At 23.0% G+C, this 26,502-nt stretch overlaps 7 protein-coding genes across 7 annotated transcripts; 3 read left to right on the plus strand and 4 right to left on the minus strand.

Moving 5' to 3' along the window:
- Positions 1–2,117: 2,117 nt before the first annotated feature.
- Positions 2,118–3,471, minus strand: PCHAS_0825100 (polyadenylate-binding protein 2, putative; the record flags this gene model as incomplete). The annotated part of the gene is made up of 6 exons (XM_016797918.1): positions 2,118–2,202; positions 2,353–2,456; positions 2,631–2,718; positions 2,832–2,938; positions 3,091–3,195; positions 3,361–3,471. The coding sequence occupies 6 exons, from the start codon at positions 3,469–3,471 to the stop codon at positions 2,118–2,120; spliced, it is 600 nt and encodes a 199-aa protein (XP_016653821.1).
- A 2,901-nt stretch (positions 3,472–6,372) lies between these two features.
- On the plus strand, positions 6,373–9,671 carry PCHAS_0825200 (patatin-like phospholipase, putative; the record flags this gene model as incomplete). Its single annotated transcript, XM_739048.1, has 2 exons — positions 6,373–9,345; positions 9,474–9,671. 2 exons carry the CDS (start codon positions 6,373–6,375, stop codon positions 9,669–9,671), a joined length of 3,171 nt encoding a protein of 1,056 aa, XP_744141.1.
- A 1,033-nt stretch (positions 9,672–10,704) lies between these two features.
- On the minus strand, positions 10,705–12,450 carry PCHAS_0825300 (conserved Plasmodium protein, unknown function; the record flags this gene model as incomplete). The annotated part of the gene is made up of 1 exon (XM_736265.2): positions 10,705–12,450. One exon carries the CDS (start codon positions 12,448–12,450, stop codon positions 10,705–10,707), a length of 1,746 nt encoding a protein of 581 aa, XP_741358.2.
- Positions 12,451–13,626: 1,176 nt separating this feature from the next.
- PCHAS_0825400 (heptatricopeptide repeat-containing protein, putative) lies at positions 13,627–16,248 on the plus strand (the record flags this gene model as incomplete). Its single annotated transcript, XM_736778.2, has 1 exon — positions 13,627–16,248. One exon carries the CDS (start codon positions 13,627–13,629, stop codon positions 16,246–16,248), a length of 2,622 nt encoding a protein of 873 aa, XP_741871.2.
- Positions 16,249–16,820: 572 nt separating this feature from the next.
- Positions 16,821–17,894, minus strand: PCHAS_0825500 (thiamine pyrophosphokinase, putative; the record flags this gene model as incomplete). Its single annotated transcript, XM_727860.2, has 1 exon — positions 16,821–17,894. The coding sequence occupies one exon, from the start codon at positions 17,892–17,894 to the stop codon at positions 16,821–16,823; it is 1,074 nt and encodes a 357-aa protein (XP_732953.2).
- Positions 17,895–19,946: 2,052 nt separating this feature from the next.
- On the plus strand, positions 19,947–21,857 carry PCHAS_0825600 (conserved Plasmodium protein, unknown function; the record flags this gene model as incomplete). Its single annotated transcript, XM_737000.2, has 2 exons — positions 19,947–20,181; positions 20,275–21,857. The coding sequence occupies 2 exons, from the start codon at positions 19,947–19,949 to the stop codon at positions 21,855–21,857; spliced, it is 1,818 nt and encodes a 605-aa protein (XP_742093.2).
- A 786-nt stretch (positions 21,858–22,643) lies between these two features.
- Positions 22,644–26,458, minus strand: PCHAS_0825700 (conserved Plasmodium protein, unknown function; the record flags this gene model as incomplete). The annotated part of the gene is made up of 4 exons (XM_016797919.1): positions 22,644–22,669; positions 22,773–23,231; positions 23,349–25,000; positions 25,095–26,458. The coding sequence occupies 4 exons, from the start codon at positions 26,456–26,458 to the stop codon at positions 22,644–22,646; spliced, it is 3,501 nt and encodes a 1,166-aa protein (XP_016653822.1).
- Between the last annotated feature and the right edge of the window lie 44 nt (positions 26,459–26,502).

The raw sequence follows: 26,502 nt of genomic DNA on the forward strand, positions 1-26,502 counted from the left end.
ACACACTTGAAAAAGGAAAATTAAACTTATGCTTGTTTTCTTTCTTCACATATTCTTATTACAAGAAAATATACTTATTTTGATGGCTCTATTATTTATGTATAATATTCTTATTTTACATATTTTACGTATTTATTTTTAAACTGTTTTTTCTTCTATAATTTGTCACTTTAATTTATGCATACGTACATAAAAAAAGTGCATACATCGCATATTTTTCTCCTCAAATTAGCTGTATAACATTTTGGCTTTTTATACAAAATTATTACACTCATCACTTACAATTTACCTTTAGTTCTCTTATTTTATTTTTTCCCTTTTATTAAAATTTATAAACTATTTTGGGTATCACTTAAAATGTATATCTTTCTTATTGTTGTTATCAGGAATATTATTAAATTTTAAGTTGTGTAAAAATAATTCAACATATAAATGGTATGACAATATTTTATGTTTTTCCACTTTTAATAAAAATTACATAATTTTAATTCAAAACTTTTTATAATATCATGCACACAAAATATTTTCCTTTGCTCTTTTTTACAATCTTAATAAATTTACCAATTTTTATGAAAAATTATAAATTTCTTTTAATAATTGAAGAGCTTTATAATAAATCCGCTATCCTCACAAATATATGTGTAGAAAGAAAAATTGGAGAGGTGCTTTTTTTTCAACTTATTAAAATTTATGTATAACGGTAGACTATAAGTAAAGCATATTTTTATCATATCATGAGTCTATACTAAAATATGAGTGTGCAATCTTTTGAAAATTTTAGAAATGCTCTTTGGTTATATAGTAAATGGTTGTATTATTTGTGAATAGCCATATGGTCTTAATCTGTGTATTTATATCCTACACACCTATTTATTCATAGTCACCTTAATAAAATATTAATAAAGGGAAAAAGTAATTGAATAAAAAAAATTTAAGCAAATCAATATTTATATTTACATAAAAATACGTGTTTAATGTGAGGATTGGAAAATAAGAGTAGTAGCAAATAAAAATACAAAAAAACACTCAGGTTGAAAATTGAATTATAACATTTTAAAAATATTAAACAATATAATACCTGTTTATAAATATAAGAAATAATCAAAAGGTATAAATATAAAAAAAAAAATAATAATCAAAATTGCTGCACCATCAATTTATTCACAAATGTAGACACAATGCTTAAAACAAAAGGAATACAAAAAATATAATATGTGGTTGTGAATATTTCTTACATTATTTTGACAAATATTTTTTAATTTATTAAAAGAGCTTTATTCTTTTATTTTTCCTTTTTCTCTTTTCTTTTCTTTTCTCTTTTCTTTTGTCTTTTTTTTTTAATTTTTTTTTTTTTTTTTTTAATTTAATAAATGGGATATATAAATTTTTTTCTTTCTTTAATCACAATGGATAAATAAAAAAATAATAAGCATAAGAATAAAAAGGCACACAATTTTTTTCATTTTAACAAGATAATAACATAAGGTGTACATGAAATATAGATATATATGCTATGTATGTTGCATAAATATCCATATGTTGTATAAATAAGTATAAGGAAAAAAAAAAAAAATATTATTAATAATGATAAAAGATAATATATGAATGAAATAATAGTTTGAGTATTATTTTAAAATTCACATATTTATATACAAAATAAACATATACACAGTTTGAATTTTTCTATAAAAATAATGAGAAGAAAAAAAAATATGTAAAAATATGCACTAAACATAAATAAAAAAAAATAAAATAAAAAAATTGAAAATATGTATTTATATATAATACCATTGTATATATAAATATCCCTCTCGATAAAATAAAATGGTTGTATACATGTTTATGTATATTAAAAGAATTTACGTATAATTCATATATAATCACAATAGTGAATATGAATAAATCCAAATATAGTATACTATTTAAAGGCATACATATGTGTGTAGAATATTTTATATACTGCACACATATATAACCTAAATAATTTTGTATTACATTTTCAATCTTGTTTTTATTCCTTTTCTTTCAAGTATTAATATATATTAAAAGAAATACAATACTATAGCAAAAAAAAATAAACAATATCCATAAACATATAATTTATATATGTTATGAATTTATGTTCTTTCATATGGATTGGTAACAACTTTTTTGTAAGCTCCTCTTCCTCTGTAAAATGGTCTAAAGCTTGGTTGTCGAAGTCTGAAATGGATAAGAAATCGAAAAAAAATATGCATTTTTATAATTCTTATAATATTCGTGTGTAAAATATATATGCTTGGAATTGACAATTTTCCAAAATTCGAAAAATTACATAATTTATTTCGTATTTATTTCGTAATTTTTATTTACCCAAATCTTCCTCTTGAGCTTAAAGGTGATTTCATAACTCTTCCTCTGAATGCGCTCATTCGTGGTCTATTAAATCCTGGTATATTTCTCCTTTTACTGCAAACCTATTTTAATTTTAAAAATGGACAAAATTATATGTACGGTCAGAATATTATGCGCGGCCAGAATATTGTACACGGCCAGAATATTATGCATGGTCAGAATATTATGCACGGTGCAGGTAAAAATGCGCACTTCGCTCAGCTTATGCAGCATGCATATTTCTAATTTAAATTTACTTTAATTTGTCTTTTTTTGAAAAATGACTCAGATAATGATAAGGCCGTTCGAACGGACGATGGGTCGGCAAACTCTATGTATGCATATCTGTGGGAATCAAAAAATATATAATATATATTAAGGATATAAATATGAATAAATACGAAATAAAAAATAATAATGCGCATAGTATGCACACGCCAAAGAAAAGCGAAGCATACCCTTTGGAGTGCCCAGTGTTTTTATTTACTAAAATTGTGACTCTATTTATTACTCCGCATTCTGAAAAGAGGGATTGAAGTTCTTCTGGTTGTGTCGAATAATCAACCTGTATTACAAAATTGTAGGAAATGTAAAAAATATATTTATATGTACAGAGATATGCACACTGATTGTATATGTAAATTAAATTAGTAGGTCGAAAGTGTTTTTTTTCAAGCTGATATATTCTATCGAGTATTTTTTCTATTTGCTTATTACATTTCCAACGAATATCGATCTGTTGTTTATCTCTTCTTGCTCCATTTCATGAGAATCTGGAGCCCCGCCTTGGTTCATCTGCATTTCTGCTCCATCGTTCATCATCTAAATTAGGTTGTAAAAATAGAAAAAAAAAATAATCATACTATTTTGAAAAGAATAGTGCTTTAATTATTAAGAAAGTATTTGCGACTACACATATATCATAGTTTATACTCTATAGATAGAGAAAAAAAAATATATGAACTGTTAATACATTTTTATTGTTACCTTTAATTTTTGTAAATCGCTAAATTCTTTGTCAATATTATTTATATCATCAACTTGAGCCCTAAAGTTTTCCTCCTCATGTTTTATTGACTCTTGATTCATTTGTTCCATTGTAATTAATTAAATAATAATAATGGTATAGTAATAATATGGTATAGTAATAATTTAATAAAATGTCTTTAAAATGTAGGGACAAAATAATATACAAATAAATAAAAATATAATCAAAAATCGAAAGTTTTATTTAAAATCTTGTGATAAAATATTATTCCCATAAGTTATATAAAAATCCTACAATTCAATCATAAATACTTATCCCCTTTATTTAATTTATAATCGCAAAAATTGTATATCATATGTTATAAAATTATATATAATTAAATATGTAAGCGATATTATTATATAATTGAATATAATGATTATATTAATTTATGGATTATACATGCTTGGCATATCACGACAAACGGGATAAATGCATAATAAATGAAAACTTATATATACACGTATATTTATAAAATATGAAATTTTATAAAAAATAAATCATCACTTAATAAAATTAAAATAAAGATACTTTATTGCTATTTATTCTAATTTCTTTTTTTTTTTAAAATAAATCAATGAAATTGTAAAAATAAATTATTATACGCACTCATTAATTATATATATATAGATTAATAAATAAATGGTATTACTAAAAATTGTATTTTTTTCAACTTTTTAATAAAATAATTAAATATATTTAATCAAATTTTAACTATTAAACGGTTAAAATATTTATAGAAAAAAATATATATACAGAAAGAATTTTATAACAGTATCGATTATAAATAGGGCCTTGTTTGCCACCAAAATTTATCATACCATAATAAGCCCATTATTAATATTTTTTCATTTTATTGTTTATATTCTTTTTCGGTTTGAACTTTCTTATGCTAGCAAGTGTGTCATACTGTTGTTACTTTTGTATATGCTAAGTAGTTAATAAAGTATGAACATATGGCAATTATATTTGCTAATACCTTTTTACAAAAATTTGCAAAAAATTTACAAACACTTAGTGAGACGTTTACTAGGGTATTATTCTTTTTTATTCTTTTGCTAGCTATAGCTCATTCAAATTTTGCTTACAAATAATGAGCAGGTTAAAACGGGTTTAATCATTCATGTGTTAGTTATTATTAAGTGATGGACTTCAATATATGTATGTGTAAAAGATGCACAAAAAACAAATCGATAACATCAAAATAGTTTTCTATAAAATGAGAAATAGGAATATTGGAACTTTCGAATCGATAAATAAAAATGGTTTATGGGTTACCTACTTTTTTAATATAAAATTGTTTAACCTTTAACAATACACAGTATATTATTGCTCACTATTTTAAACACATTGTAAGCATATTATTATGTATGTATGTATGTATGTATGTATGCATGTAAAATTTATTATTATTTATTTCATTTAAAGTAGTAGGAATTATGCTAATTGGGTTACAACAAAATTGTGGGCACTCACGTTATTTCATATTATAGACATTAAAAAGGTATACCCCAATTTTGTCATCATTCCTTATATATATGTTGTAAAAATAGGTTGGAAAAATTTGGAAAAATATGCAAAAATTTGGAAAAAATTTGCATAGACTTTTGTTCGTATTTAAACATGTCTATGCACAATATTTCCTTTCTCGTTTTTTTTCAAATTTATTTTTTTTCATCATTAAATAATGTATTGTATTATTTGAAAACCTTTTCATTTGTTTATTTTTAACATAAAATTTTTATTTTTTTTGTTTTTATTTTTAATTAAATAAATATATAAATTTATTTTCCATTTTGGTATTATATTTTTTTTTATTATTGACATTGCAATTCTAATTTTTCTTTGCCTTTTTTCTTTTCGATTGTTTTTATGCGCATTTTTACAACTGTCCATATATTTCGTTATTGTAGAATTTTTTTAAAATTTTCGCTGTTTGTTTTCGTTGAATTTTTAATTTTTTCGATGAATCAAAAAAAATAAAAAATAATTTTGCATTTTCTACAACGAAATGTATTATGCATTATGTTTACATTTTATATAAATAAAAATTGTATATATATATATTGGAAAAATATAAAATAAGTATATATATAATATTGTTTGCATATAGTATGGAATTGTATATGAGCGTTTCATAAAAATATTTATAGAAGATCTTCTAATGCACAAACACTAAGAATAATATATATTATATATATTTTTGTAAGTTAAAAAAAATTATATAAATCACAAAATGATTAGTGAAAGAATAAGCAAACAAAATAAAAGAAACACATTCTTTGAGTATTTGTGATTCAATATATTTAGCCTTAATAAATTAATTGAAAATATATAATTGTTATTAATTTATTTCTTAAAAGTTAATAATTTTTTTTTTTTTTTTTAAGATCAAAATTGTGTATTCTTAAGTTTATATTATCATTTCATTATTTTTATTTATTTTTCTTTATCATATAATTAGAATATGGTATGTTTATTTTTGTATATATTTTACGAATTTATTAATTAATTATATTTACTTTTCAATGGTATTAAAAATGTGATATATTTCATAATTGTTATTAATCAATAGAATTATTGTAAATCCATAAAAAAGCTAGTATACATAATAATTTATTTCAACCTTGTTATTTCATAGAATTGTAAACCTTTATAAACATTTGTAAATCATTTTGCACATGTTTTGATCTCATTCCTATTGTTAGCATAGTTGATAAAGCTCTTTCTCCTTTGTGGCATCGGCTTACAATATCATCAATATTCTACATTTGTCCTATGCATTACATACGTTTGCATATGCATGAACATGTGCACGTGCGCATTGAACCGTCTGACAATACATGATTTATTAATTTGTATGCAACTCTTTTAATTCGTTTCATATTCCATGTGATGATGTATATATCCAGTAATGTAGCATTATATAGATACCATAAAGTATATAAATAATAATACATGCTAGTGGTAAAATGAAAAGGCCTGAATTTAGCCTAGATTCATTAAAAAAGAACCGGAAAAAAAAAAAGAAAAATTCAAATTATGAAAATTTCAGTGCTCATCATTTTTTAAAAATTCCAATTTTTATTATATTAATAATAGCATTTGCTTTAAATGCTTTTATATATTTATTAATTCGTTTTTTTATTTTCACTTTTGAAAATACATCCTTTTTCATAGTAACAACATGTATAGACTTACGTAGATACATATCCAACAAAAAGCGAAAAATTTATGAATTTTTTGGAAAACGGAAAGTAACCAAATTAAAGCATTCAGACAAAAATGAAACAGATAATCACTACGACGAACTTAACGCTAACTTTGAAAGCGTTTTAAAAATTGAAAATCTAATGAGAACATGTAATAATTATTGTGACTATATAAAATATGCTTATCAAATGGATGTATTAACTGGAAAAATAATTCATATAAATGAAAATGATGATTATATAAATGCCTATGATGTAAATTTATTAAAAAAAACATCAAAAAGTATAGAAAACAATCTTGCGAATAATAATATATTACTATTACTGGAAGATATTAAAATTGCAACATCACCAAGAATTAAAGCTATATTTCAAGAAAAATATTATTGTAAAACATATTCCACACCTCATATTATTGTAACTACTTTTATAAATAATGTTATGGATGGTTTAAATTATATTGAAAATTATGTAAAAAAACATAAAGAAGAAAATGATGATTATTTATATTCCGATGAATATTTAATAATTAAAAATAATTTTAAAGATATATTTAGGCAATGGGGTAATACTGCTTTATTTTTAAGTGGAGGTGCAATTTTAGGGTTGCATCATTTTGGAGTCTTAGAAGTTTTTTTGAAATCCTCAATAAACATTGATTACTTTAATGAATATACTAATGCAAATTTAAAAAATGAAAAAGAAGAACATGTAGAAGAAAGTCAAGATAACGAAGAAAATTTTACTAGCAATAAATCGGATACATTTTCGGATCAAAGTAATAATACTATATATAGAGATACTTATGAATTAAATGAAAATGATAAGAAAAAAAAAAAAAAAAAAAATACAAATAAACTTTTAAAAATAAAAAATTTCCTTTTAAATAGTATAAGTTATGACGATCAAGAAGTAGAACCATATGAACAATTTGATTATGATTCATGTGATTGTAGTGATTCAGATGAAAGTATATTAAGTAATAATACAAAAGAGGAATCTTCCAATGATCGTATAAACAGTTTTATAAGTTCTAGTAGTTATACAGACAAGTGTGGAATACACTTTAAAAATAATTATAAATATATTAAAAATCAAAGTGAAGTAAGTATTAAGCAACGAAGTAGCTCGAACACTAAATGCTCGCAAAACAGTGCAAGCAGAAATAGTAGCAATAATAAATCGAAACGATATTTGATCGATCAAAATAGCTTTATAGATAATTATGATGATAATATGTTACCTCAAATAATATGTGGAACATCTGCTGGTAGTATAATTGCTGCTTGGATATGTTCAAGAACAAATAAAGAATTACTTGAAGAATTTAATATTGAATTTATTTATAAAATAGTTTCCTGCTTTTCGTCAGAAAAATTATTTTATTCTTTTTTTAATATCTTTAAAAAAGGAAACTTTTATGATATGGATAAGATAATTAAATTAGTGTATGACTTATATGGTGATATGACATTTTTAGAAGCTTTTATAAAAACCAATTTAGTATTAAATATTACTGTAACTAGGGCTGAATCAGGAAATGATATTTTTACTTGTGATGAAGATGGCTGTTTAGTATTAAATTATATGAACTCACCAAATGTTTTAATTTATACTGCCGTTTTGGCTAGCTGCTCTTTTCCTTACCTATTACAGCCATTTAAATTGTTAGAAAAAAAATATATTAAAGAAAACGTATATAAATTTATATCAATTAAACAAGTATATAATTTAAAATATATATTAAATAGTAACAGTGCATATAATAAAAAAATATCGATCAAAGGAAGCCAAGAAAGTCATGATATTATGGGTAGTAATAAATCAGATAATGATGGTGAGCTTCCAAATAACACTGAAACTGGAGATGTAGATAAAACAGGCACATGTAATAATAAAGGTGTTAAAGATTTGGAAAATAATAACAGTAAAAACAGCCAAGATTGTTATAATAATTTATATTATAAAGAAAATGCTAATGCCAACATAAAAGTGAATGATGAGACTGTCTTAACAGCGGATAACACATATATAGGCAATAAGGAAGGTCCGAATTTAAAAAAAAGAACTGTAAAAAAAACTGATTCTTTAGAAAGTAGTGTAACGAATGTTGGGACCCCCGTCGTGAGTTCCACTACAGAGAAGAAAAAATTATCCGATGATCAAAAAGAGTATGAATCAGACATAAATCCTGGAGAGACAGAAAAAAATACAAATGACAAAGATACTTTAAGTTATAAGTTTAATAATATTCGTAATAAAATGATGCTACTAAGACCAGCGAGTTTAAATATAAGTAAAAATGAAAAAAATGGAAAATTAAAAAAATGTAATAGTGAAGTAATGGATTTGAATGAAGATAAAAATGTTGATCTATTAAACGAAGAATATACAATAATAAATAGTGTGCAATTTAAAAATATGTATTTTCATGATGGCTCATTAAAAAGTGATATACCGGCTAGAAATTTAAATCAAATTTTATCAGTTAAATATAAAATAGTTTCACAAGTAAATCCACATATTTTCCCTTTTACGGGAGTTAGAGTACATGGTGAAGCTGGGAAACCAGTTAAATGGCGAGGAAGTTCGGGTCGCTGGCGAGCTGGATTTTTAATGTCATCGATGGAAATATTATTTAAAGAAAATGTCAGATATATTCTAAGGTTAATGGCCTTGTTAGACATATCACCAACAATTAGGGGTTTGAATGCAGGATCTATAGCAATGCAGGTATGATCATAATTTTTTTTGTTTTTTTTTCTAACTGAGGAATAGCTATATATAGTATTTTCCTCCTTATTTATGTACTAATTTGTTTACTTCTTTTCATATATATACTGATATTTTTCCTCTTACAGAGATACCATGGTGATATAACACTACACCCCAACCGGCTATTTTTAAAGCATTTTAAATTGATAAGTGTGTCGAGCTATGATGATGTAGAATGGTATATACAGGAAGGAAGACAAATGACTTTTCAAAAATTACCATTAATTATGAACAGAATGAAAATTGAAAAGAAATTGATACAAGTGAAAAAATGCTTTTTTTAAAAATAAAATATATATTCTGACCAAAAAACACAAAATATTATTGCTGGTCATAAAATTTATTAAAATTTTGTAAAAAATTATGAACAATCTAGCTTTGAAATAATACAAAAAAAAATTTGTTCATTTTTTTTAGTATACATATATATGCATGTTGAAAATCCCTTGTGCTTCCTTGTTTATGTTATATAAAAAAGGAAAAGAAAAATTAATCCTATTTTTTTTGTTTACACCTACATATATATTTGTATAATATATGTATGCATGGGGGTATTTTTTATTTTATTTTTTATTTTAATATTTTTTAGTTTTTCGTTTAATACTTATCATTAATATGCTAATGGCATGCATTATTAATCTTGCTTTTTCCTGCAAGCTTTTTCTTTTATTTTAAGTTTGTATATATCCGCATCCTATCAATAAAACGCATATTCTTAAATTATTTTCAATATATAATAATATATTTATTAGTGTTGTCATTATTTTATAAGGTTATACGTATATTTTTTCAAGGTGTCTTTCCCATTTTCTATAATCATTTTTTTATGGTATTAAACTTCAATAATTTGAAAAACAAATTATATGTTATTGCATATGCATATTCAAACTATTTCAGTTTATTAAGATTAAATTGTTTCAACGGAAAATAAGAAAATATATATTTATTTGGTTGTACAATTGAGGTATTGCTAAGCTATGCAATCAAATTGGTTTATTTTATTTTCACAAAATTCATTGTCTTTTTGTAGTATACAAATTATTACATGAATTTAAAAATTTCAAATTTTATTATTACTATGTTTTTTATTATAAAAAAAATACATAAAATGTTACCTACTAAAAATGTAATAATAATGGCATACGATAAAAATCAAATTCGCAGCCTGGTAACAATATAAAATATGTACCTACATATGTAGGTGTTTAATTTTCAAAAAAAAAAAAAAAAATAGTATAGGAAATATAAACAATAGAACATGATATGTGTAAAAAAATGTGTGGCGATAAAACCAAGCACATAAATAGTAAATTTAGTTTATACATGTCCAATGTATTGACAAATATCATCAAGGGAAACTTTTAAGTCGTATTTTTTATGAACCTGTATATATGCACGATCTTCTTTCATTTTTTTTATTTCCGCAGTTTCTTTATATAGGGTTTCATTTTTTGATGGGTGATAAATATTTTTATTTACAACTTTACATTTTAAGCATTCATCATTAATTACTGTTTCTAAATAATATGATTTAACTTCAGTAAAATCAAATTCTACTTTTTTGTTATTTGATTCGGTATAAGCATTTAATTTTTTAATAATAGGGCGCCAATAATTTTTAGTATATTCTGTTTGTTCGTGATCATTTTCTTCGTAATTTTTTTCATTTTGTTTTTCTGTTTGTTCTAAAAATTCGTCGATCTTTCCCATAATATATTTTTTATATGCACTAATATGCTTATATGTTTTAAATATTAATAAGCCATAGTAGTATTTTTTTTTTTTTTTTTTTTTTTTATATATGATTATTCCTTTTCTTTTATAAAATTCATGTTCTTTCAAATTAATTTTTACTAAAAGCCCTTCAAAAAAGTTGTTACAATTGTCGTCTTCTTTTTCTTCGTTATTCAAACCGTGTTTGTCTCTACTCTTATTCTCAAATTGGCTAGAAGAATTATAAAACTTATCATGTTTTTTTTTTTTTTTTTCCTTAGCATCTCTTTCTCGTTCACTATGTTGGTCCTTTTCATCAGTGCTATGTTGACTATCATTTGAGTTTTCATCTTTTTCATTTTTGTCACTGTGTTTGATTTTTTCCATGTTTTCCTTCATCTCATCTTCGGCCCCAACACCAGTAAATCGAAACTGTCTAGATGAAAAGTATTCGTAAATTTTGTCATAATAGTTTGCATTTGTATTATTCTTATCTGAAATATTTTTTTCATCATTTGTATTATAATAGGTATTAATATATTGATTATATATATCCTCATTATATCCCATTTTTTTCAAAATCTTTAATCCATAATTTTCTATTTTAATATTATGCTCTTTAAAATCTTGATAAAAATTTAATTCATTTTTAAGATTATATTCTTTATCTTTTTTATTAAACCTATCTAATATTTGTTTTCTTTTAAAAGCTAAACTATTTTCAGATACTTTAAAATTGCTTATATCATCTGATTGGTTTATTTCTGTATCGTCCATATTATTAAAACTATTGATTTTTTCACCATTTGAAACGGTATCATTCTTATTTGTTTCTTCTTCATCTTTTGACACATTGTTATAATGATCACTATTTTGTATTTCATCTTTTTTAATTATAAAATTATTTATATCCTTCATTTCAACATCAGACAGATTTTCATTTGAGTCATATCCATCTGAATTTTCTATGTTTAATAATTTTAGATTATCATTTTGATTATTACCATTTGGAAAATAATTTAAATATGTAATATTATTTTTATTATTTACACGATCTAACTTTTTTTTTAAATTATTTATAAAATTAAAATTTGCTTTTTCTCTATCATTCATATTTTTAATATCTATTTCTGTTTGTTCAATGAATATATTTCCATCTTTCATGCTTGTTATTTTTTCCACCTTTTGAATTTTTTTTTTGTGTCCATCATCATCTTCTTCTTCCTCTTCTTCATTTTCATCACTTTTACAAATTTCATCAAATATATTTACTTTTGGTGTTTTTTTATTTTCTTTATTTTTTTCGTTTTTTCTTATTTTTATACTACATTTTGTTTTCTCCATTTTCATACCCAATTATCTCAAAACTGTTATGTACTACTTCCCTAACCCTTATATCTATATATTATGAACATGTCAGGTAAAAAAAAATTAATAGTAATTACATTATTTGGCTTGCTACACATATAATGGCTTAGTGACCAAATATTGTCATAGAGCATATGCCTAAGAACATATTATATATACCAATTTTATTCACAAATTAACAGTATATTATTTGTAAAATGTTTGTCAATATCATATAATATTGGAAAGGGAATAAATATTATGCAACTTTAAAAGTGAAGTCCAAATTTGTATATTTCTTCGTTTAGCTATATATATATGTATGGATACAGAATTTTCCATTTTTTTTCTCATTATAAATAATTACTCCTATTACTCCATACAATAATTATGCTCTCTTAAAGATCCATAAATTCATAATCTTAAAAAAATAAAATAATTTGTAAAATTGGTAAATAAAAAAAATATGACCAAATAGCTATTTAGTCATAAAAAAAAAAAAAAAAAAAAAAAAGCGAAAAATAGTGCCCATATATTTTATACATTACATACTTAATTTATGTATAGTTGGCGCCTCGTTTCGCTTTGAATTTAGGGCTGAATTTTGACTCTCCTTTTCATTTTCCATTTTTTGTATCATGTTATTCTATATATGCATTTAAGTAAATATTTAACAAAATAAATATAATAAAATATATAAATAGAATATGCCAAAACACAGTAATACTAACTGTGAATACAAAAGATAGAACATCAGTACATATCATAAAAAAACGGCATAAATATTTTTATAAAATTTTAACCTATTTACAATGAAAAATAAAATAATGTTGGCTATTAAAAAGGGTAGTAATAATTATATATTTTTTAATATTGATTTTTTTTGTATAAAACAAAGTTAAAACATATACATGAGAAAAATGCATTATTATGTGTTTGTCATTCTATAAAGGGATAAGGAAAATGACGGCAATATATATATATACACATTAATTTACATTTTTTAATAATTTTTTATTTTATTTTCATAAATTTGTAAATATATCTTTAATAAATTTCCCTTGTATTGTAAAGTTTATGTAATTTTTTATTTATATAAAACTTATTTGGCTCGTATAATTATTTTTTTTTTGTTTCATTTTAATCCTATGTTAATTCTTTATATCGTGATAAAAGGCAATGATGATAAGAAATCAGTGTCTAAAAAAAGGTAAGACCAATTATGCATTACGAATATGTTTGAAAAATATAAAAAAATATTCAACAGCAAAAGAGAAGAGTTACATTGATGTGCAACCAAATGATGTTAGTCATATAGACATAAAGAGTATTAAAAACAAAGACGATTTTAAAAAGTTTTATTTATTTTACAATAAAAAAAGGTTAAGCGATATATATAATGATTATATTCTTTTAATAAATAGTTCATTTAAAAATAGGTGTGATGAAAATGAAGTAAAGGAATGTACAGACATTTTGAAATATGTAGCAAACTCTATAACATTAATACAATTTATTAATTCAAAGAAAAATTATTTAAACAGTGGAAATAATAATGGCTTTTCTCGATATAATGAAACACAACCTTATTATATACACAACATTGAAAAGGCAAATAAATATAAAGAAGAGCATATGATGAAAATAGATGAAAAAAACAACTTGAATTCAAATTACTTTTTTTCAAGCAATTTATATAAATTTATTTATAAATTAAAAAAAATTGATATATGGAATTATAAGGAAAAAAGTATAAACAAACGATATATGAAATATCATATGTTATTCCCAATAGTATATCAAGACTTAAAAAAATGTGAAGAACAAGCTGTTGATACCCATACTGATAAAAATATTTATCTCTTAGATTGTAATATATTTTCTTATTATATAAATAAAAAAAACAAAAATGAATTTATAGATATCATTAAAAAGGTTGATTATAATTTACTAACCCCACACGACATAAAAAACGTTTTAATTTTGTTGTCTATATTGCATCATAATAATATATCTCTTTCAAATAATAAAGAAAATATTATAAAAAATAATAACAGTGGAATAAATGTGACATACAAAAATAAAGAATACATAAATAAAAAGATATTTGTCGATATATTTAATAATATATATAATAAGTATATTTTTTCAAAAGCTAATAAAATATCCTTTTATTATTTATATGATTACATTTTATTGATGTGTATAAATGAAGTAAAGAATGGGGAGGCATACACAAATGTTATTAATGTTTTATCAAATTATATGAATCTAATAAATAAAATAAGTAACAAAACTGAAGGCGAAACTAGTGAACCACCTATATTAAGTGTTGATGAAGATGAAAAAAGTTTTGCAAATAATACGGATCCAACTGATGATATAAGTGAAAATACCAATGTTGGATTTACTGAAATTAATTTATCAGACGAAGGAACTGATAACAACTATCCTGCTTTAAATAAAGAACATTATATATATATAAAAAAAAATTTGTCAAAAATAAAAAATGAAATAATAAATAAACTACTTTTATTATATATTACAAAATATGTATATAACCATATAGATAATAATTTATTATATAGTCATTCAGATTTAATATGTGAAAATTTAGAATTAATCCCTCATTATATGATAACTAATTTTATATTCACTATTGGGACATGTAAATATATTGATGAGTTCTGCATGTTTATGCTAGCTAAATATGTACAAAATAATATTAATTTATATACCCCTAACGAGATTGTTGTAATTGTAAATACATACGCCGATGCTGCATTAGAAGACGTAAGTTTTTATGAAACAATTTGTGATTATATAAAATCCAATTTTAATAAATTTTCAACTTTTGATATAATTAAAATTTTGCATGCCCTTTCTAAAGTAAGGATACGAGATGAAGATCTAATTAAAGAGTCTTACAAACAAATTAACAATTATTTGGATGACCGAGAAAAACAATATAGTATGGATAAGCCATTGAAATTTATGACTGAGAATGAATCGGTCTCGACTCTATCTTGTCAAACGTCTCAATTTGATAATAGTGCACCAAAAAAGAGAAAAAATTATATTTTAAATAAATATTTATGTGCTTATGCATTAATTGCAGCAGGAAAACTAGATTATTTTAACGAACTTGATAAATTATTTATTCATTTGAAAGAAAGTATACAAACTGAAGGTATTGATATAAGAGGAATATTATGGATGCCAATTGCTATTTCAAGTTTTTTATGTATTGAAAATATATTTTATTTTATCCCTATATATATAGATCTAATTTATAATGCTTTTAAAAAAACACAATCACCAAAATTATTATCATTACTTATTAGAAGACATAGTATATTATTACACACAATTGAAACTGATATTATTCCAAAAAAATATTTTTCAAAAGATACTATAGATAAATTATATTTTATTTGTAAAAGTAAAAAAGATAATTCAAAAGAAAAAGTGTTTGTTCCAGATAGTTCAACTTTTCATATTGAAGTTTCAAATGCTTTGTTATCATTAGATATAGTTCATAAAAAAGAAGTTAATATATATCCATTCACCATTGATATTTTTATTAACACACCTCAATATTTTGAAAATAATCAAACAAAAGAAATATATACACAAACGGAGAATGTTCATAATAATTTTAACAAAATTAATACAATAAAAAAATCTAGTAGTTTAGTATATGATGATGATACAAATTTTGAGCAAACATTTGAGAATAAAAAAGCGAAAAATAAAAACAAAAACAAAAATGAAGTATATACTGATGTTCCATTTGTGTAAGACAAACTTATATCCAAAATTGTTTGCCTATACACCAATGAAAAATTATGTACCTTATGAATAATTAAAAAAAAATTTTTAATAGCTAGCTACCAACTAGCAAACTATCATTCATTTTATGTTTAAAATGAAAAAATTAAATTCCTTTTTAAATGTTCAATAATATGAATTAACATTGGCTGGAATCCTCAAAGTATTCCCTCACAATGTCTTATTCACTAATTAATTAATTTTCCATATTTGTTCTATAATTTGTTTAGCATTCATATTTTTATTTTATTTATTATTTTTTTTTATTAATTTGGCTAGTTCTTTTAATGTTAGCTAGTTATTTTTAATGTCAACTAGCTATTTTAACATTAGCTTTGCACACCAACTATTAATAATATCCTTAAAAATATGTATTTCCTATTTATCATATTAAAACTTTTGATTATTATTGATGCTTTTTTTAAATAAGCTTATTGGGAATAGCACATAACGTTTAAATTTTCCATGTACTGAACTAATAGCATAAGGGGAAAGTGCGAGAAATGAATTGTATTTTCAAATTGCACACAAAATATAACCTATCATAAGTCCTTTAAATAACAATTGTATAGGACAGGATAGTCTGTGGAAATTTTTATACAATTTTGTGTTATTTCATTTGATGAGCTAATTAATTTATCAAAACTTAAATATTCATAATTCAAGTTATATTTTAATCCTTCTGTTTTAATTTTACATTTGTTTCCAATAGGTAATAATGCACATGTTTTTTCAAAAACATTTGGATTTATATTTATTATATGTTTACCTTCATTTAATAAAAATAAAAAATTATTTTCACCTATTAAATATATATTATTTGTTAATGGCTTTTTATATAAAGTCGAAATATTAGCACATGTTTGATCAAATCGATTTCCTGTAGCCCCTAATATAAATATTTTATCATTCCGTTTAACATGATTTTTTATTTTATCAATACATTTATCCAAATCGGTATTATTTTGATCAGTACATTTTTCAAATAAAACATTATTATTTTTATAAAAATTATAAGCATTTATGTTTATACTATCAAAATCACCACAAATTAAGTCTGGTATTATTTTATGGCAATATTTAAAATTATTTTTTGTCCCTACTTGAGATATTTCATTTTCCAATTCTTGATCTCTTTTAATTGTCTTATTAAACAAATTGGATAATTTGTCTTCTTTTTCATTTTGATTGCTATATATATTATTTGTTTTTTCAATTCTGTCTATATCTTTGTGTAAATTATATAATCTGTTGGCACCTCCATCAGCACATATTAATATATCTGACTTGTTAATAATTTTAGAGGAATTTTTACACAAAACATTATTTAAAACGATAGTTATAAATTTACCATTATCCTTGATATTTTCATTATATGTATGTTTGTTTTTGGATATTGGGCTTGATTGATCTTCATAATTTGATAAAAAATATTCCATAAAATCAAAATTATGAATAAAATGTTCATCTGTTCCTCCTATCTCATTACTAAAACGACGGTGTGTCATATAATGTTTTTCATTTAAAATTAAGTTATGCTTATTCCCAACCCCAACATAATTTCTCCTATCTTTCACAAAAGCGTATTTTAAACAATTTAAATATTTTTTTTTCATTTAAAAAGGATATAATTTGAGAGATATATTTTTTACAAAAGAAATAATGCATTTATATTAAAATGATAAATATAATGATTATTTATATTTCCTTTTATTTATCTCAATTTCAAGATATAGCGAATATGCAGCATTGTATTTTTTTTTTTTTTTTTTTGAGGGATGAATATATGGCTGTATGAAATGCGTCAGTTTATTATGACCTGTTCATATATTTCCCCCTTTCGTTTTACAAATAGTTTTATTTAAGAAATGATAAAATGCGTGGCATAAGTTTTGAGATATATTTAACTAAGAAATATCTTCAATACCTTTTTTAAATTAACAAGGATAAGCATCCTACATCCATATTTGTTTATAAGGATATAATGGGAACTATGGCAATATGTCGAGCACAAAAGAAGGCAGTAACATATTTATACGTACAATATATGGGTTAATATACTTTTCGTTACATCATATTTATTCATGATATTTCGATATAAGAAAGGTATTTAAAATTTTATACAAGCATTTATTTCGAGTAATTAACACCATATGTATAGCATGGAAGGTGATTTCTTTTTTTTTATTACTATTGTGCGAACTGATATATTATATATATATGTGTGTGTAAACCTTATGAGTCCTTAATTTTTATACATAAAAAATGAATACTGGATATGGTAAATTTACACATCCATATTATATGTTATAGTATTGAGAATGGTTGTGTGTATGTTTTTCTTTTATTTCTTAACTGTTCTTAAATTGTTTATAACTTGTGTTATATTTAAAGTAAAATTATTTATGATCAAATATAAAATTATATAATTTTTTTAATCCTATTTTTTGATAATATAATTCTATGATTACATGGAAAATAAAAGATTGGTAAAAATTTTTATGTGTTTATCCGTTTTTGTTCTTCAGATTTTTTATATGTTTTTTTTTTTTTTTTTTTTTTCAATTTTTTGAAACAAATATTATATTGGCTTCTTCCGCTCCCTATTTTTTTTACTGAAATGCATATGCTATTTTTGATGACAATGGCAATGGCTATTTATTATTTATTTTTATCATTTTATTTAATTTTTCATTGTTCGATTTGTTTGATTTAATTTTTATGTACAAGTATTTGAAAATTATTTATAACTATTATACACTTGGGGGATAAAAATATGTAATAAAAAAAAAATTATGAATAAATATACATGCATATATATATACCTGATAATAATATATAGTTATTTGCTATGCTATACATATTTTTCTTTTTTTCCAATGAGTACAAAATAATATTTATTTGATAAAATTTATGCATGGCAAAAATATATGATGTTAAAATGATTAAATAAATATAAGTACTAGTAATGAGCATATTTTCCATTTCTTTTCTTTATTTTTTATATATTTTTTCTGTACTTATTTTCATTTTTTTTTGTACCTGCTTCCTTTCCGTACCATTCTAAGTACACATAATAATAGCAGCAGGTCATTGTTTTTTTTTTTCTTTAAGCTTCTAAAGATTTCTTTCCCTCTTATAATTGAACAACCTGATGATTGCTCTAAAAGAAATGCTATCTAAGCATCCTATTTATTCCCTATATTTACAACTGTACATATATTTATATACTCTTCCCATAAGAATTAAACCACTTTTAAAACTACATTGTAGAATGCTATATATATAGATAGTGATAAAGGGGCTAACATAATTTCATTTTTTTTGTGTGTCATCTTATTATAGCATCAGAAATTTTTAAAAATTAAAATTTTTACAAAATATTATCACCATTGTTTGTATGCTTTAATATCAAATTGATATATACATATAAGTATTATGATTTATTTTAAATATTCATAAATATTTTAACTGAATTTTTTAATTTGATTATTTTTATTAGTCCGTTTGTATAATATATCCGAAATTTGCTACATCAACTTTCAAATTTATGTTGTGTATTTAAAATATATACCAGCATATATACATGTGTATAACCTTGCATATGGTGGCATGATAGGATAAACATACATATTTGTAGCAAATTAAAATTCATATTATTATAAAACATGAGTGGTTTAAACTTAGACTTTTATATAAATAAACATCGAAAAGCTTATGAAGAAAGATTAAGAAAAGAGCAAAGCAATCAAGAAAATTTAAAGGACATCGAAACTAAAGATGATCAAACAATTGAAGAATCCAAACAGGTTGACGAACTTACAGACTCTGCAAAGTTGGATGAGACAAAGCAGGACCACCAAAACGATGGTCCTTCAAATCCAGACAACCAGCTCGATCAAAGTACGTTGAAAATGACGATAACAATGATAATGTGATATTTTCTTTTCACATATTTTTACACATTTACAATTTCACTTTTTCTTACCTTTTTAGTTGACGCGGACTATTTGTATGCCCTGAAATTAGATGAGGCGTTGAATGGGCCGGGTGAAAGTTCGGTAAACCCACCATCTGATCACGTAGTAAATAATATAAATAAATCCAATAGTGATGAAAAAAATAAAGAAAATGATGTTCGATCTCCTGACGATTTTTATGTAGAATGTCTTTTAGATGGAAATGATGCACACTCATATTATATGGATTATAATTACAACAATTCAAATGAAAATTTTAATCTATTTAATAATAATACAACAGTACGACAATATAATACTCGAAGCAGAAGATATAATACAAATGGCACGAACAACTTTAGTAATAGCTGGAGAGAATATAGAGACGGAAATGGTGAGCACAACAATCTTTTTACCAGCTCCGATGAAGATATGACCGCGCAAGACGGCACAAAAAACGGTTCGAAAAATGGTTCGAAAAATGGTTCGAAAAATGCTAACGATGGTGACTTGTTTTACATAACAGATGATAATACTCCCCTGTCTTCAACACCAAGACAAAATAATATTAAAAAAAAAGTGACTATTAAAGGTGGCGAAAGAAAAAATAACGGGGATGTTATATATATCGGTGAAAGTGCATATAATGGGGATCGAGATAAAACATGTCTACCACAAAATAGAAAGAGAAAAGATAATGAAGGAGATGATGAATATTCATATAAAAATATAAAAATAAATGAAAATGATAGAAAAAAAAAGTCTCAAAAAAAAAGCATATATGAAATTGATAGTGAATATTTTGATATAAAACAAGATGGCAATAATGAAGAAGAAAAAAATGATTTTAACGATAATTTAATTAAAAAAAATATGAACAATATTGATAATATAAATAATAGTTTTGAATATATATCAAGTGTATACAATTTAAATGAAAAAAAATATGAAAATATTTCCGAAAAAAAACCTAAAAAAAGTAGCAAAAGAGAAAGCCCTGATGCACTTAATTCATGTTATGACTCATCCTCTATATATTCCTTTCGAACTAGCAAAAATAAAAAAACTGATAAAAATGCAAATGCTGGTAGTTATTATTTAAATGAAACTCAAGACATATCAAACAGGGAATATAATGATAATGCCGAGCATGGCGAAAAAAACAAAACATGTTACGAACAAAGTTTAAATAAAAATATAAATGATTCAAATAAATATAAAGATGAATATGATTTTCATAAGTTTGCAAATAACAATTTGAGTAATCATTATTTAACTGAAAAAGATTTCAGTTACAATGTTAATGAAAACTATTTAGATAAATCTATTTATAATGAAGATAAAGATAATAAATTGTTAAGTAATAATAAAAATGAAAAAAATAAAAAATACGATTTTTATAATAATAACCATGTTGATAATAATACTAGTAATGTAAAAGATAATCATAAAAATCGAAATTATAAAAATAATTCAGAAAATTGTGAAACACAATTTGTAAAAGACATAAATTTCGATTATTCTTTTCCTTCAAATAAAAATGATGATGTATTAATTTTTAACAACAATACGAATGAGCATAACAATAATGAGGATATATATAAATATTACATAAGTTGATGAGCAATATAAAAATTGGCATAAAAGAAAATAAACCCAAATTTAGTAACTGTGTATACATATAAATTCACCATATTATATAGCCGTTGTGCATATAATAAAAGTTTTTATATCTCTACTATGCATAACAAAAATTAAAACAATGCAAATTTTAATATCCAGCAAGCTATTATCAATAGCTTGGCATATTTCTAAAACTATCAATTTTCATATTGAGAAAATAAAATGGAAAATAGTCTGATCAAATTTATGCAAATCCGTTCATGGGTGTATATATTACCTACACAAAGATAGGACTACTATATATACATTTTTGAAAAAAAAAAAGTACTCGGTATATTTGTGGATTCTTTTTCATTTTTTTATATGTATTACATCATTTTAATTTTTTTAAGAGTTAACATTTCATTAGTTTGTGAATTAAAATGATGTTTTCAATATGAGGAATGCATAGTACCTATATGTATATACGTGATAATATAATATGTTTTTTCTTTTGTATTTCTTATCATTTTTTATGTTGTAAGCATACATGTGTGTTATAACAAATTTCTTTGTATACACACTTTTCATTTTGATATTTAATTTGTTTTATTAAGTATATAGTTTATATGCTTAATTATATTTACAACACTATTTTTGATTTTATAAGTCACAATTAAAAATAAATAATAAAGAATGAATATGTAATAATGAGCAAATAAAACAAACTGAAAAAAATTGTTATGTATGCACACAAATTGTTATACAAACATATGTAAAATTAAAAAGAATTATCCTGTCTGGTCATATAAAATTTGGTATAATATTGCCTGTACAGAAAAAAATACAAAAAAAAAATGAATAGGAATGTGTGTGCAAATTTATGTAAGCACTTTCATTGATTACAACATGGTATTTCACATATAAATTTACCTTCTGAAGAAAAGAAACCCTCTTCGGAATAATATTTTAAAATATCTCTACATGTAATATAAGAAGAATTATCATCAGGAACAAGAGGTATTTCCTCATAGTTTGATATTAATATTTTTTTAAAAGCAAAAAGTATTTCAATTTTTCTAAGAATTATATATCTTAATATTTGTGCATGAATTGCGTAAGTAATATATAAAATAATGTGTAAGAGGAAAAGTCCAATTAAAAAATAATTTACTTTTGTCATTAATATTTGTATCCCTTTAAATAATATAACTACTATTATATTTACCCAAGTAAAACCATTTATGTTGTCAATTAAAATGATATTGCTTAATATATTTTCTCCAAGTAACAAAGTATTTAAATTTACTGGTGCATAGGAATATTTACACAACAAAAATAAAATATGAGAACTGATAGAATATCGTAATTCGTTTTTTTTTTTGTCTTCCCCTGAAAATTAAAAAAAAATTATGAACAAGCAATAAAATAAAAAAAAACAGTCATGTAAATGTACAAAATTTCCATCCAAATAGCTCGAAATTTTTTTTTTATTTCTTTATGACTTACCGGCTGGTATATTCCTATAGTAATAGACATACTTAAAATTGAACAAAATGCGAAGATACAAAGAAATATGCTTAATAAATGATATAAAATAATGTATATTAAAAAAGAGAATAAAATAATACTCATAATGGGAATTCAATTTTCTTATGCCCATATCCTGATATATATAATTTTTGTTATATATATTCCCATTAAAAGCATAAAAAAACAAAATAAATTGTTTTAAGGAAAAATAATAAGACAAATTCCTTATAGTATTAAATATAGCTGCGAATAGGACATCAAAAAATGTCGACGCTTTAATAAGTAATATAAAATATAACACGAAATATGCCATACAAGCATATAAATATATTTTGTCATATATAAAAATTTCGCTCCATTTTAGTGTGAAAATATTGTCTCGGATATTTAAATTAAGATAGCCATTTGGAATAATCCCAGGTATCGTTTCTGTTGCATTAGTACTACCTACATTTCCAATGTCTTTATTTATGTATTTTATATTTATTGGGTCGTCTGGTACTTGAATATTTGGATAGTTAGATAGATCAAAACTTTGAGGAAATGATAATGGCTGGGTTGCATTATTTTTTATTGGTATATCATGGAAATAGGTTATATTGTCCTTATTTATAAATGTATGATTATTTAACAAGATAAATAAAAAAAATATAGTCACCCCAATTTTTAATAAATAATCTAAAAATATTATTAACATAAATTTCATATTTGTAAAATAGGAAAATACTAATTTATCATCAAAAAATATATAATTTGAACAGTTAATTTTTTTAAATAAAAAATTGTATAATTCTGTAATATGATCCATTATTGTAAATCTATAAATTGGAATTTCTCTTTTATATTTTAATTTGTAAATTAAATTTATAAAAGTTTTATATTTTTTTCTTAATTCTATTTTTTCTCTCCAACTAAATCTAACTTTTGTACGATTTTTTGATTCTTTGTTTTCTTCATTTTTTACAAATTTATCATAACTATCATTATCATAATTATATAAATCGCTATTATTAATTTGTCTACTAATCGAATTATTTGTTCCTTTTTCATAAGCAGCACTACTTATACTGTTCCCTAATTTATCAAAATAGACAGTATTCATATTTGCTTGTTCTTTATTTTTCATTGCTATTTTTTCTAAAATAATTTTCTGCTTATTTTCTTGAAATTCTTCTTTAAATATATCTAATATGTCTATTTTTTTTTTTTTTTTTTTTTTTTTTAAATATTTTTTATTATTATTTTTTTTTTTCAAAAACACATACTCTTTTTTACTTTTCATTTTGTTCATCTCGTTAAATGGCTTATTTTTAAGACTCCGTATAGAATTTCTATATTTCCATCTTTTATAATTATTTCGATCATCTAGTAATAGACTTTTTTTATTTTTATAAACAAACTGAGATTTTTCGGAGCTACTTAAATCGTCATATTGTGTATAATCATTGCTTTCACTATCTTCATTGTCATTGGTGTAAAATTGAAAATCGAAATTACTTTTGTTCTTCTTATGCTTCTCTTTTTCCACAAGTCGATATTCATTAAGCTTAAACGACCGAAATAGAAGAAACAGAACATTCTTTATGACCAGGGTGAGGATCACCTTGTACTTGATACAGAAGTAGAGCCTGCAAGTGGGTAGACGAAAACGCATTAAAAATTGGCAGTAGTAGTGTAGATAAAAGAATGCACATGTTAACACACAAATTTTGGGTAAATTACCTATATATAAGGAAAGGGACGTCAATTAAAAAAAATCCAACAATGAAATGAAATTTGGCTGTTATATACACATCAGTATATACATCCCTATATTTTTTGTTATATGAATTATTGCTTTTACGGTTTTTAGAAGTAAAAGAAAAAAAAGAAGGTAGATATGCAGAAATAGGAGCATTAGAAGAATGAGATGATGAGGTTTGTGATGAAGAAGAAGACATGGATGAATCATGAGAACGTGATTTAGAATTATCAGACATTTCAAATGAAAAAGCAGATGTATTTGAAGAAGATGTAGAAGAAAATACACTTTCACTTAATATATCATTTGAATTATTTTGTGAGTAAAAAGAAGATGGTGTTGTTGAAATTGATTTTTTTGAATATATAGATTCTGATGATGAGAATAATATTTTTTTTTCTGATATTTTTGATTTATCATTATTTCTATATTTAATTGTATTTGTCATTTTTAATGGCTTTTTATTTGAGTCATATATATTTAAAAAAGTTTTCGCATGATTAACATATCGACTAATATTGTTCATAGCAGTTTCATTTCCATTTGTTTGACCCCCTTTTGTATCTAGCAACATCGGTTTTCTTGAAATAAGCATATTTTCATTTTTTAAAAAATTGTCTTGATAATTTATTTTTGGTTGTTTTTTTCGAATAATTTTATTTTTAACACCAAAATTTGTATCTATATCATCGTAGGAATATGATTTTTCTATATTAGTATATATAGGAAAATAAAAAGCAAATAATAGCATAGATACAATAACTATAACTAACATAATATATACTTTTTGAATGTTATAATATTCTGAATCTGATAATATTTTATAAATGGTTGTCAAATGTGAATACATAAATGTTAAATCAATTATATCAAATAAATTAATTATATTTACATCAATACTTAATATGTTTTCAATAATTATTTGATTGCTTAATATATATTCTAATATATTTCTACTTCTCAATGAAAATAATAAATAAATAAATGGTGTCATATATATTAAATTATATACTAATACATCATTACCTAAATATATAAAAAAAGGGTTGTCTCCCTTTTTTGCTTTTTCAATTTGAATTATTACAAAACAAAATATAATCATCTTCAAACTTAATGTCATCATATAAATCATCCATTCTATTGATATTTTTACTCCTGCATTATTATAATCATATAAACTCCATATCATATATATACATAAATATATATCTATTGCTAAAAAGCTGAAATATAAATAATTATTTGTATTATTTAATATGATATATAATAATGAAAGTTGTTGAATCATCACCAAAAATATTGTGAACAGTACGTTCACTATCTCGTCTTTTTTTATTTTCCTCATCTTCAAACACCTTCAATATGCATGTATATTATATTTTCTTCAAT

This window comes from Plasmodium chabaudi (genome assembly GCF_900002335.3).
Source record: "Plasmodium chabaudi chabaudi strain AS genome assembly, chromosome: 8".
NCBI classification, from domain to species: Eukaryota; Apicomplexa; class Aconoidasida; order Haemosporida; family Plasmodiidae; genus Plasmodium; species Plasmodium chabaudi.